Genomic DNA, 13,043 nt, shown 5'->3' on the forward strand with positions numbered 1-13,043 from the left:
GAACTGAAGCCGACTCCGCTTGTGCCGCTTCTGCTGCGAGTCTGCTTTTGAAAAGTACAAGAGCCCCAGCATTTCAAAAGCAGAAGCCCCACAGGGACCAACGGGGAACTGGCCCCGCACTCCCTGCAGAGCTTCCTTTTGAAATATACAAGAGCCTTGTCAGGGCGCTTGCTTCTGCTTTTGAAATGTACAAGAGCCCTGCTGGGGCTCTTGTACATTTCAGAAGCTAAGGGAGAACCACAGGGAGTGCAGGGCCAGAAGGGTCCCCCAGTGGTCCCCCGCTCCCTGCAGGGCTTCCGCTTCTCAACTGTAGCAGGAGCCCAGTAGGGCTCTTGCTATAGTTCAAAGGTGGAGGTGCCCTTATACACTAATCGAATAATCGATGGAAATCCCATCGATATTCAATTAGTTAATCTAAATTTAACACCCCTATTCCTCACTTGTTTCTATCCTTCACCTTCCATTATTGTTAAAAATCGATTTTAAAATCTAGGTTTACTTTCCACACTCATGCGTGGTTACTTCCCCTGCTCACTCGCAGCCCCAGTTGGAGAATAAGAACAGCCAGTAAGTTTAGCCTCCAGGTTCTCATTTGCTAACACAACGTCTGTCTCCAAGGAACAGTTTCATCCCAAAGAAAAAGCTCTGGGCCACTCTAAGCACATGGAATATTTCTGTTACTGCCCGGCTGGAGCAGCTTGTCAGTGGCCCAGAGCCTGGGCTCAAAGGTACTGACAGCAGCCCTTTCTTCAGGAGCGCTCTAGGTGTGAGGACGAAGACGGGCCGATCATGGTGCATTTACACATTAGGCTTTTCCCTATGGAGAATTGTATGTTGACGGGAGCATATCTGAATGAGCCTGGGGGTTTTCCAGCTTGTGGCCTCTGCTCAGGGCAGTTTCAGAATAAGCCAGGTATGGTGTGCAAGTCAGGACAAAGGGCTGGCAGGGTCTTGTACGTGTCTGTGCTTTTCAAAGAGCAACTCCCAGAGTAAACAGGGGAGAGACACATTCCAAGTGGGCAACAAAGGCACCGGGCAATGGCAACAAACACAAGATATTCTGTGCCCTCCTTCTACCAAGGCATGATTTAAATTAACACCGATGCAGCAAGATTCCTTCAGCCCATTAAATAATGTTTCCTAGTTCTGATGCCAGCAGCCAGCTCACAGGTCCCAGGGTGCTTCTAAGCTGAACATGCACAAAACTACAGCACGTCATCAAAATCAGTGGCTTGCTGCAGGGATTGGTCACCTCAGAAGCCAATGCCACTGCAAGCCAGACACTGAGATGCTACCACAACATGGAGGGAAAGACTTGAAAATAAAAGAAAGTTGGACTTCTAAAATTGAAACGGGACATTCCTCTTGCACTGGCCCATCATTAGTCTGAAATCTCAAGGCAGACTTGCAGGAACATGGAAAATCAGAACTCAGCAGCAGCAACTTACGTTGGGTTCACCACAGGTTGCTTGATGGGGACACATGTTATTTTCAGATCCCGTTTTTTCTTGCCTTTCACTGAAAGAAAAAAAAAGATACATCCAACAGCTACAGACAGGTCTGTTCAGTCCTTCCTCTACCCCCAAACTTCCTCCTGCCCTGCATGAACAGACTGGCTACTACAAAGCTACTGTCCAACTCCATGGCCACTTGAACTCCAGGGCTGGCTGGCTGCTTTTCACTATCGCTTGATCCAAGCAGAAGAGAAAGAAATTGGAGGGGGTTGTGCCAGATCATTTGGCCTCCTAAGGGAAACCCATCTAGCCTAGTCTTCTGCACTGCTGCTCCTTAGTCTAGTCTTTTATTCCTCCTCTTCCTTGTTTGGTGGCTTCCTCCTCCTAACTCTCGAGGGCAGCCTAGGTCACAGCAGAACGTAGCCAGCAAGAGACACTGAAGATCAAGTTGGCAGGGAACGCTCACTTCACCACCCTCCCGTCACTTATGAGCCTAAGGAATAGGGTTACTCCAGCACAACTGGGCTTGGAAGGGCATTCCAAATGGACATGGGGTGCAAGGAACCAGATGCACCAGCCTTCCGTTTCCAGGGAGACCAGAGTCCTGATTGTTTCCTGCCTTGCATCTTATCAACATCGCTAAGAAGCGAGTCTAGTGCTACCAGCTGTAGGTGAGACCACGGCAAGGGTGAACGCTGTCTCTGTCACAAGTGAAAGCAGGCCGTGGGTCTCATCACAGCCATTTGTCTGCCTCACAGAAGGCCAGTGTAGGACTAAGGATGTTAAATTTAAATTAATCAACTAATCGAACAGGCGATGTAATGTGCATTGATTATTCAATGAGTTGATAAATTACATTAAATTAATAGAGATTGCCCAACTCCTAGAACTGGAAGAGACCTTGAAAGGTCTTGAATCCAGTCCCCTGCCTTCACAGCAGGACCAAGTACCATCCCTGATGAATTTTTGCCCCAAATCCCTAAATGGCCTGAGTAAGGATTGAACTCACAACCCTGGGTTTAGCAGGCCAATGCACAAACCACTGAGCTATCCCTCCACCCTACTGGCTCTTGCTACATTTCAAAGGTGGAAGCACCGGGGAGTGCAGACAGCAGGGGACTCAAACAGTCCCCCTCTGGTCCCGCTTTTGAAATGTACAAGAGCCCCCACTGGTCCCGTGCTCCTGATGGCACTTCTGCTTTTGAAACGTAGCAAGATCCCTGTTCTTGCTACATTTCAAAGGCGGAAGCGCCACCAGCTCCCCACTGCACCCCTGCTTTTAAGCCAGCTCCCCTCAGCACCGGATCCTGCTCTCCCCCCTGCCACTTACTGCCTCTCTCTGAGGACATCAGCATCTGAGGACATCAAGACTAAAAGGGGGTGTGGCAAAGGAACTTGGCCAAGCTGTGTGAGATCACACTACTCTTATTAACCTTGGTGTGCTTTTTTAAAGTGCCTTACACAGATCAGCTAACTAAATCATTTTACTGGGCACCTACCTTGCTTGGGAGACTCTAAAGATCTTCTGGGATCTACCAAAAAAAAAAAAAAAAAAAAAAAAAAAAAAAGAGGGAGGGAGGGAGGGAGATTAGATCAGTTTTAATGGAGTAGGACAAGGCCTAGTACAGATCGAGCCTTCATGCTGCTGGGTAACAAAATTCACTCCAGCACGCAACACACATCTGGAAAGGAAAGAGGCCCGGGTTGTATTTTCCACAAAGGTAGGAGATGCTCACGAACAGAGCTGCAGCAGAAGCAGCGATCAACCTATTGCAGGATTTTTTCTGCCCAACTTGGCAGACTGCAGTAGGCATGGAAACTGCAGCCTGAAGTGGAGGCTCTGCAGAAGAGGACATGAAATAAGCAGAGCTCCACTCCCTTGTGTTATGAATTCACCAGGCTGCTTGATACAGGATCTTTTGGCCACATGAGGTCGCCACTCCATTAATGTTACACCACAGAAGCCCAGATCCCATTGGCCCAGGGGGTCCTTCCATCTACCAGATCCTACACAGGGGTAGGGAACCTATGAATCCAGTCCCAGGCTTGCTTTGATCTGTCCTGCAGTGAGGCTCAGAGCTCCCCACTGCAAAGGGGCAAGCCAGTGCATGTCTCCCAGCCTCGGGGCTGGAGCATGAACGCAGGCTCGCTGCGCTGGTAGGGGAAGCACAGAGCCTCGGCATGCCCCTCTCCCCTCACAGGGTTGCAGCATCTCTGAGTTTGTTTTTTGGGATTTTTTTTGTTTTGTTTTTACTGCTTAGTCAAGGGCCAGGTCAATGAGGTTTCGGGGATTTTTTTTCCCCCTCCTTTTGCTGCTCACTTGTGTGCCCCCCCACTGATCTCAGTGGCCCCCGGACCATAGCAAAGTTCCCCACCCCTGTCCTACAAGATTCATTCAGTGCAAGAGTATCACTGACATCATCCAGGCGGAGCTAGTTGGCCGCTAGTGCGAGGTTTCACCCCGTGTTTTAAGGACACCGACCTGATTATTGTGAAAGTACAAACAGGAAGACTGAGGTTTGCTGCCAACAGCTTCTTTAGCACACTGTGACCTAGAAGATGCCCTAAGAGAGGAGTGCTCTAGTGACCTGATGGTTGGAACTCTCTCTCCTGCTACGAGCAGCTGAATGGCCCTAGGCATGTTACAACCTCCCTGCAAAGTGGGAATGGTACCCACCCTCCTGGGGACAGAGTCAGTTTGTCCGGGTCTCTGAACGCGATAGAGGGGGAGGAGCGCATGGCGGTAACAGGACATCGGCGTCAAAGGGCAGCAAGGCTGCCGGGAGAGGAGATTCCTGCAGTAGCGTTAACGGAGCCAGAGAGGCAACGGCTGCCACAGCCCTCTGTGCCCCGACCAGACAGAGGAGATGTACAAAATGTTCCCAGCACGAACACGGCTGCTGTGCGTGTCACCAGCTGGCACCAGGCACCCCTGACAACAAGATCTCCCCTCCCCCCCGCAAACCCCAGCCTCGCTCATGGCTCAGAACCGGGAAGGGAGGAGAAAGCAGATCTGGAGGTGGCCGCTGAGCGGCTGCGCTTGATTCCAGCCCCTAACACCCCAATCAAAGAGCTTCAGAACGCCACCTGCTTTCCCAGCATGCTGGAGGACGGCTCAGAACAGTGCCAGGAGGGAAACTTGATGGGGACCACCAGAGCAGAGGACCCACTAGATATCAAGGCCTCCCCTCCACCACCCCCTGCATTTCGTCTCCCCAGCCCCAGCGTCCCATGGCACAGCAGCCGGCTCACATTGCAGGCCGCCCCTGCCAGCCTGGTGGTGTGTGCTCACCCACCGACTTAGAACGCTGGGCGAGACATCTCCCGCGGGTCACCCAGCTGCAGCTTGGACTCAGGCTGCTGAGGGTCCCCCCAGAAAGATGCTCTGGTAGCAGCTACGCCAGGAGTTGCCCGTTGTGCAGGCTGGGTTAATGTACGACCATCTGTCCCACTCAGCGGGGTACCTGCCCCAGTCCAATGGAAAGGTTAAGGCTCTCCCCCCCACCCCCGCAGGTGTGTTCTCTACTTCTATCCAAGCCCTGAGGAGACCCTCTTCCTTCCACCTGTCAGTTTTGCTCCTAGACTTAACCAGAGCACAGCTGTGCAAGGCAACCACCTCCTTTCCCCCTCCCACACCCAGTACAAAAGCACACTGCGCTGGCAGCATTCCCATCCTGTGCCACTGAGGGAGATGGGCTCACGCAGTAGCCTCTTATTACAAGCCTCGCCTTCCCCATCACGCACCGACAAAGCCAGCCTGCTGGCCGGCGCTCATCCCACCTTTATTCCCGTCGTGCCATTGCAGCACTCCAGAGAAGGAAACGATGGCAGCCAGTGTCACCGCGAAATCCCCACCAGAAACCTGCAGCCCTGGGAGGTGGAGGGGGGCTGCGTACCCAAGCACGCGCAAGTTCGCTGACAGACCTCAACAGCAAGCAGCCAGCTCCTAGCCCAAGAAGCTCCGCTGGCAAGCCTGCCTTCTGCCTCGCGAGCCATCAGCACGGCAGCAGACACGGCTTCAGGTTTGCAAGCGTGCAGCTTCCCCCCCCCCCCACCACACCCTGCTGGAACCCAGCTGCGCGAGGGAAGCTATAAATAACCCTGGGAGATTTACACGCTGATGATACTTCTCTGAATACTTGCTGGGGTACCATAGGAGCAAACGCAAAACAAAGCACAAATCCATTCACCAGCTCTGAGAAGGCCCCAAGCCACATGTTCCCAGGCTGGGGATGTTAGCGACTAGTCGACTATCCAATAAGCAAGTGCTTATCGGATCGTCAACTCGACTAGTCACTCCCCCCACCTTGCTGCCTCTATCAGCAGCAAGGGGGGGCAGGAGCCGGTGCTGGGGTGAACTAGTAAAGCTGGTTCCCCCCCCCGCATTTCTGCGGCGGGGGTGGGGAGGGAGAGGCGCAGCAGGAAAGGGCAACAGCGCTTCTGCTTTTGAAACATACAAGAGCCCTGTGGTGCGCTTGTATATTGCAAAAGCAGAAGTGCTGCAGGGAGCACAGAGCGAGCAGGGACTCACGCAGCCCCGCTCACCCAGTGCTCTCTGCCGCACCCCCTTGCTGCCTCTCAGAGGAAGCACAGGAGCCGGTGCTGGGGGGAGCAGGTTTAAAAGCCAGTTCCCCCCCCAGCACGGTCTCTGGGGTGCCACCTCCCCCCACGCCCTGCTGACACTATCAGAGGCAGCAGGGGGGATGGGGATGCTGCTGGGAAGCAGCGGCTGTCCGCAGTGGTCCCAGCAGGGAGCTGGGCTGGCCACTATGAACAGGGGCAGCTGGACTCAGCACAACGCGGGACCAAGCAGTCCCAGCTTGCGCTGATCACTGCACCTCTGCATTTTAAACGTAGTAAAAGCCCAGCAGCTCTTACATTTAAAATGCAGAGCCGCAGCTCAGGTGGCTCTGGAGTCGGCACGAGCCGGGATTGCTCAGTCTTGGCTCGAGTTGGCGGGGGGAGCTGCCCCCGCTGCGGACTGCAGAGGTGCTTTTCGACTCATCATATAGTCGATACAAACGGTATCGTTGCATTTTAACATCCTTATTCCAGGTGTCGAGAGCTCACCCCACAACCACAAACTGGAGCTCACTAAAGACAGCTCAGCTCCCCTCTCTGCTACACCCATTTCACCGACAGCAACAGCACACAGAACGCACCAAGATCCACAGCTTCTCCGAGCACTTCATTTTGGCCTTAAATCAGCAAGAAACTTTAGCACGTGCTCCAAGTTAAGCGCATGCTTGAATCCACCACTACCTAGCCCTTCAGTGGAATTTTTCCAAATGGGCTTAAATGCTATGGGAGCACAAGTCCGCTTCGCTCTCGGAGGGCAAATTCACTCTGAGTGGGACATCAAGCAGTCCTGTGGCACCTTAGCGCCTAAGAAATGTATTAGGTCGTGAGCTTTTGTGGATAAAATCTGCTTCATCAGAAGAGTTGGAGGGGAAATTATAGAACCTGGGGTATACAGAACAGCAAAAGAAGTTACCTGTCAATTGTAGCAGCAGGGTTAATTAAGCTAAAAAAAAGTCAGCATGCCTGGAAAATCCCGCCCTTGAGTTCATACTTAAGCTCCAACAAAAAGGGATTTCAGTGCTTTGCTCAGTCCTGGCCTTTTAGGAAAACTCTGCCTCCTTACCCACAGCCCCGAAAATGAAACTGCATCTTTGTCCAAAAGGAGCCCCCTTTGCTCCACACTTCCTGCTGTGTGTCTTCACCCATTCCAGTTCACCGATAAAGGCCGGGCAAGCCTCCCAGAGCTAATTTAGATGGAGTGAAGTTCCAGGTCTCAGCCTGCCACACACAGGACAAACTCCAGCTCCAGCGACCAAGCTGCCGCTCAGCGATGCCGTTCTGCGAGGGAGGACGGGACCGTCGAAGAAGATGCTGTCGCAGCTGCACAGGGGACCCAGCACCTTTGTGATCCAGCAGGGAGCCCCAGGCTATACAAAACACCAGCCTCCATTGTCTTGTGCCTGCAAATAAGAGCAAGGCAACATCTGCTGCACGCCCCCAGGAGATACCCACATGCCTTTAACTATTATTAGCAGGTGCATTGCTCTGATCCGTGGGCACAAAAAGGGAGGCTGGTGTAAGGCCCATTGGGAGTCAGAGCTGAAGGCGGCTGCTAAAAAGTCTGTCTCCACTGGAAACTGAAATGAGCCAGATCTGGTTTAAAAGCAACTACTTTGCTTAATCCTTCTGCTGCCCATTCACCCCGTATTGCTCTGAAGTTACCATAGTAACTACCAGCAGCATATACAATGCTGCTTCTATGCTGCAGGCTTCACTGAGGCTTGCAGCTGAGTCTCTGGGACTCCAAGACCTGAGATCAATACCCTACTCTGCCACAGCCTTCCCGTGTGACCTTAGGTAAGTCACTTAGTCACGCTGGCAATATTCCCTTTTATCTTTACCATCCATGTGTAGATTTTTTCCATCCAGGCGCAGAATTAATTTTGTTATGTGCACTGAGGCATGTGCGAATGTGCTGGGCGGCACTGGAATCTCTCCTGAGTGGCCACACAAACGCACAACTTACAGGGAACACTGCTCTCTGAGTATGTCCACACTGCAGTCTCACACAAACACACACACAGTAGGCCCGTGCCAGGCTCGACCGACACACACACACACAAACAGCCCATGCCAGGCTTGCAGCTGCTCAAGCGAAGGAGTTTTTTTTTTAATTGTAGAACAGAGATTCAGGCACAGGCGGTAGGCACAGGAACCCTGTGACATGGGAGGGTCCTAGCCCGAGCATCTGCACTGAAATTCAACAGCCCCATACACCCCAGTCAGCTGGCACTGGCCAGTTCCGGGTGTCTAACTGCAGTGTAGTCATACTCTGTGCCTCAGTTTCCCATCAGTAATGTGGAAACTATAGCACAATGTTTTTGCACAGACAAACTCACTTAAGACTGATGCACCTGCTACTCAGTCCAGGGGTGGGCAGGGGGAGGGTGTTAAAAACAGACTGAAAGAGGTAGCTCTCAGAAATGTTTTCAGTGCAAATGGTGAAAATCCCACATGTAAACATCCCTGCCCCTCACTCTTCTAGAGGACAAGCACGGGACCCCTCTGAACTGGTGAACCTGGGGGCTTTGTTGTTTCTGTAACCCTTTCCCGCCCCTTCCCCTAAATGTAGCTATTTGGTGCAGCTCAGCAACACGACCGCACTACCTCTGTGCTGAATGGGCATGTGCAGGAATGACCTACTCCCGTAAGCGAATGCTGCAAAATATCCCTACACTGGTGTGACTGTTCCCCTTGTCTAGGCACGCCCCAAAGAGACTTCCTGGCTCAGATCTGAAAATCATGACTGAACCAAAGTATCGAGAAGAAACTAGCAGGCTCTGCACCCAACTCCCTTGCTCCAGTGGTGACGTTAACACCGATACAAACTAGGGACGTTAAAATGCATTTGTTTTGGTAAACGTATAACAGCTGAAATTTTAAGCCAGCTCTCCCCCGGCGCTCATGAGGTGCCAGCTTTTAAGAACAGGTCCTGCGGAGGGGGAGGGGGGAGGAGAATGCAGCTCCACATAAGGCAGCACATGCAGGCTGGTTTAAAAGCCCCATGTGTACCTGGCTCCTGCCTGCCCTAACGCTGCTGCCTCTGATACAGAGGCTGTAGTGTGGGGTGGAGCAGCTGTGTGTAACCCTGAAGGTTAACCGATGGTTAACCATTTACACTATCACATCCCTAATACAAACACACCCTCAGCGCTCACCGCCAGTCACACTAATTACCATGTGCACAGCTGCTACAACACACACCGCTCACATGGGGGCTGGCGACCTGTAGCTGGTTCCCCCCATTCTAGCTTGATCCTTAGTGCTCTCTCCAGGCCAGGTCTAACAATATGGCTTTACTGTAGCCATGTTGGAAGGCCTGTGCTAGGCCTGAACCAAAGCCGCCTTCTGTAGCCAGACTGAAGAGTAGCAGCCATTACTGTAAGGCCTGGAGGCACACACTCACAGTTCCATCTAAATCAGGCATGTCCAAAGTCCGGCCCGCGGGCCAATTGCGGCCCGTGTTCCGGTTTTAATATGGCCCCCCAGGTAATTTGGCAATATCTATCTTTAATGGCCCCCAACAAATCCATATGTATTGAGATGAATACATTGTAAAATCTCAGTTAATGTCAGTTGGTCTAAATCAGTTAAATATATTTGTACACAACATGTATACTTGGTGTTATGTTCCTGTTCATATTTTTTGAACTTAAAAGTTGACAGACAACCTTTATTACCAATAATATGTAATGTACTTTACAATGTTCCTGACATATATTTCAGCTTCCTGGATTTTTTTTTCATCTGGCCTTCAGATATGAAAGGCAGAGTGATTTAACACCTGTTTAGATTTGTCATCCATGTGACGAAATGAAAAGTATGCCGTTTGCAATAAACTTTGCATAAAATAGTTAATTTGCATTTAATTTTAATGGTTCAAAGAATGTCAGGCAAAATGGTCGGCCCTCACGCATGTTCACTTCATCAAATCTGGCCCTCTTTGAAAAAAGTTTGGACACCCCTGATCTAAATTGTATTGAAAAGTGTCACACCAGGCTGTGAGGAGGGGACTTTGCCCTGATAGCTCCCCCACTGTCACCAGATAAAGAAACAGATCTCAAGATGGGTAAAGAAAACTTAAGTCACACCATTCTGTCTGGCAAGAAACTGCTTATCAATAGAGACTGTTGTGGAATCCTCTAACACGACTACATTTCTACCATCATCCTATGATCAGTCACTACACTTTCCTATTGTTTGACTGTGTGATCTCTGATTTGTAACGTTCTGTCTGCTGTATAATTAATTTTGCTAGGTGTAAATCAATTAAGGTGGGGTATGATTGGTTAGGTAATTTTGTTATGATTGGTTAAGCAAATTGGTTACGGTATAGCTAAGCAAGACTCAGGTTTCATTATATAAACTGGGGTTTAAGAAGGAGAAGAAGATCATCAGAAGTAACAGAAGGAAGAAAAGGCTGGAAGAGGCCCGGGGGGGGGGGGGAGGGGAGGGGGGGAAGACCTGGAAAAGAACTCACTTCCGAGACACAGCCTAAGCCCAGAGAGAGAGACTGGTATTGCCTGGCCAACAGAGGAAGTCTGCCTGCCTTTATCAGGATTTGTGAGCATGACACTGTGTGCTTAGCACGTGCATTCTGCTTGTTTAGGAATTGTCAATCAATAGAGGATAAGCATATTACTGTGTGAGGCTCTTTCAGTGGCTAAAGATCCTGCAAAACCTGCAGGAAAATGTGCCCTGAGCCCTAGGAATCGGGTAAGGGTGGGTGTATAAATTAATAGGGTTGCACCTTGAGCCCTAGGAACTGGGTAAACGTGTGTGTCCCTACAGCGTGGAAGGGAGAGAGAAATGTGTGCAGGTAACACAGGAGAAACCGTAACCCTCTGGTGCAAGGGCTCTCTGTGCATTGGCTGCAGTCTTTTCTTCCAGAGGCATAAAGCACTCTTCATAAGCCCAATGCTAGGCCAAAAGCAGACCTCAAAGCAGAGACCCACTCCAGCTGGCTGGAAGGACCCCCAGGGCACTGCCGTAGCAGAGCTGGGGTATTCTCTGTAAGCACAAGACTTGGACAGCTGAGTGCCAGGCACTGCTCTAGGTAGCGTAGCTGCACTGTGAATGCCCCTCAATGAGCCTATGGACACCCCATTTCAGGCCAAAGGAAGGGGTGGGAGGGGGGAAGAACTTTTTAAAGACAGTGGGATGAGAATTACAAAACTCTGCAACTCAAGACCTTCCATCCTGACCAGCTCCCGGCAATGCATCCATTTCCAGCCCCAGCAAGTGGCTACAGTGAACCCTCGTTTATCGCGGTAGATAGGTTCCAAACCCGACCGCGATAGATGAAAATCCGCGAAGTAGAAGTAGGATCCTCAAAGCCTCCGGGGAAGCCGGCGGGGGGGCATCCCAGGCGCGCCTGGGCTGCTCCCCCGCCGGAGCCCCTCCGCGGCTTTCAAAGCCTCCGGGGAAGCCGGCGGGGGGGCATCCCAGGCGCGCCTGGGCTGCTCCCCCGCCGGAGCCCCTCCGCGGCTTTCAAAGCCTCGGGGGAAGCCGGCGGGGGGGCATCCCAGGCGCGCCTGGGCTGCTCCCCCGCCGGAGCCCTCCGCGGCTTTCAAAGCCTCCGGGGAAGCCGGCGGGGGGGCATCCCAGGCGCGCCTGGGCTGCTCCCCCGCCGGAGCCCCTCCGCGGCTTTCAAAGCCTCGGGGGAAGCCGGCGGGGGGGCATCCCAGGCGCGCCTGGGCTGCTCCCCCGCCGGAGCCCCTCCGCGGCTTTCAAAGCCTCCGGGGAAGCCGGCGGGGGGGCATCCCAGGCGCGCCTGGGCTGCTCCCCCGCCGGAGCCCCTCCGCGGCTTTCAAAGCCTCGGGGGAAGCCGGCGGGGGGGCATCCCAGGCGCGCCTGGGCTGCTCCCCCGCCGGAGCCCCTCCGCGGCTTTCAAAGCCTCGGGGGAAGCCGGCGGGGGGGCATCCCAGGCGCGCCTGGGCTGCTCCCCCGCCGGAGCCCCTCCGCGGCTTTCAAAGCCTCCGGGGAAGCCGGCGGGGGGGCATCCCAGGCGCGCCTGGGCTGCTCCCCCGCCGGAGCCCCTCCGCGGCTTTCAAAGCCTCGGGGGAAGCCGGCGGGGGGGCATCCCAGGCGCGCCTGGGCTGCTCCCCCGCCGGAGCCCCTCCGCGGCTTTCAAAGCCTCCGGGGAAGCCGGCGGGGGGGCATCCCAGGCGCGCCTGGGCTGCTCCCCCGCCGGAGCCCCTCCGCGGCTTTCAAAGCCTCGGGGGAAGCCGGCGGGGGGGCATCCCAGGCGCGCCTGGGCTGCTCCCCCGCCGGAGCCCCTCCGCGGCTTTCAAAGCCTCCGGGGAAGCCGGCGGGGGGGCATCCCAGGCTTTGAAAGCCGCGGAGGGGCTCCGGCGGGGGAGCAGCCCAGGCGCGCCTGGGATGCCCCCCCGCCGGCTTCCCCCGAGGCTTTGAAAGCCGCGGAGGGGCTCCGGCGGGGGAGCAGCCCAGGCGCGCCTGGGATGCCCCCCCGCCGGCTTCCCCGGAGGCTTTGAAAGCCGCGGAGGGGCTCCGGCGGGGGAGCAGCCCAGGCGCGCCTGGGATGCCCCCCCGCCGGCTTCCCCCGAGGCTTTGAAAGCCGCGGAGGGGCTCCGGCGGGGGAGCAGCCCAGGCGCGCCTGGGATGCCCCCCCGCCGGCTTCCCCGGAGGCTTTTTAAAGTTTTGGTAACCGCTACTTCGCGGTTCGACCATCGCGGATTCACGTATATACATAATGTAATGAAAAAAGTCCGCGAAGTCGTGAATCCGCGATAGTCGAACCGCGAAGTAGCGAGGGTTCACTGTACATACCAGCTCTGAACCTTGTGTCATCTTGATTACCTATCTCTCCCACATGCTTCAATTCCAACCAGGTTTCCACTAGAACTAGAAACAAATGCTTCCTGTTGCCTGAGAACCCTGCATTCATCCCAGCTCCTTGACTTCTAGCACTAAAAGCTTGAGAAACATGGGGCTGGATTCTCAGCCAGAATAAACCGGTGCAGCTCCAACCGTCGTCAGCACAGCCAC

The 13,043-nt window shown here is 53.8% G+C and overlaps 1 protein-coding gene across 11 annotated transcripts in view; it reads right to left on the minus strand.

Moving 5' to 3' along the window:
- The window catches only part of MAP2K3 (mitogen-activated protein kinase kinase 3), a 98,235-nt gene that overhangs the window by 25,389 nt on the left and 59,803 nt on the right, over positions 1-13,043 (minus strand). For 7 of the 11 annotated variants that reach the window (XM_075899708.2, XM_089769302.1, XM_006112929.5 and 4 more), the window contains one exon: positions 1,449-1,518. Coding sequence is in view for 9 of the 11 variants with exons in the window: in XM_089769302.1 (XP_089625428.1) it covers positions 1,449-1,518 (70 nt within the window). In the remaining 2 variants the exon portion in view is untranslated. Of the gene's footprint in view, positions 1-1,448; positions 1,519-2,953; positions 2,987-13,043 lie in introns of those variants that run through there. The other 4 variants (XM_075899702.2, XM_075899701.2, XM_089769301.1 and 1 more) reach the window with 1 other exon arrangement.

This window comes from Pelodiscus sinensis, chromosome 15, assembly GCF_052426305.1.
Source record: "Pelodiscus sinensis isolate ZL-2025 chromosome 15, ASM5242630v1, whole genome shotgun sequence".
NCBI lineage: Eukaryota > Metazoa > Chordata > Testudines > Trionychidae > Pelodiscus > Pelodiscus sinensis.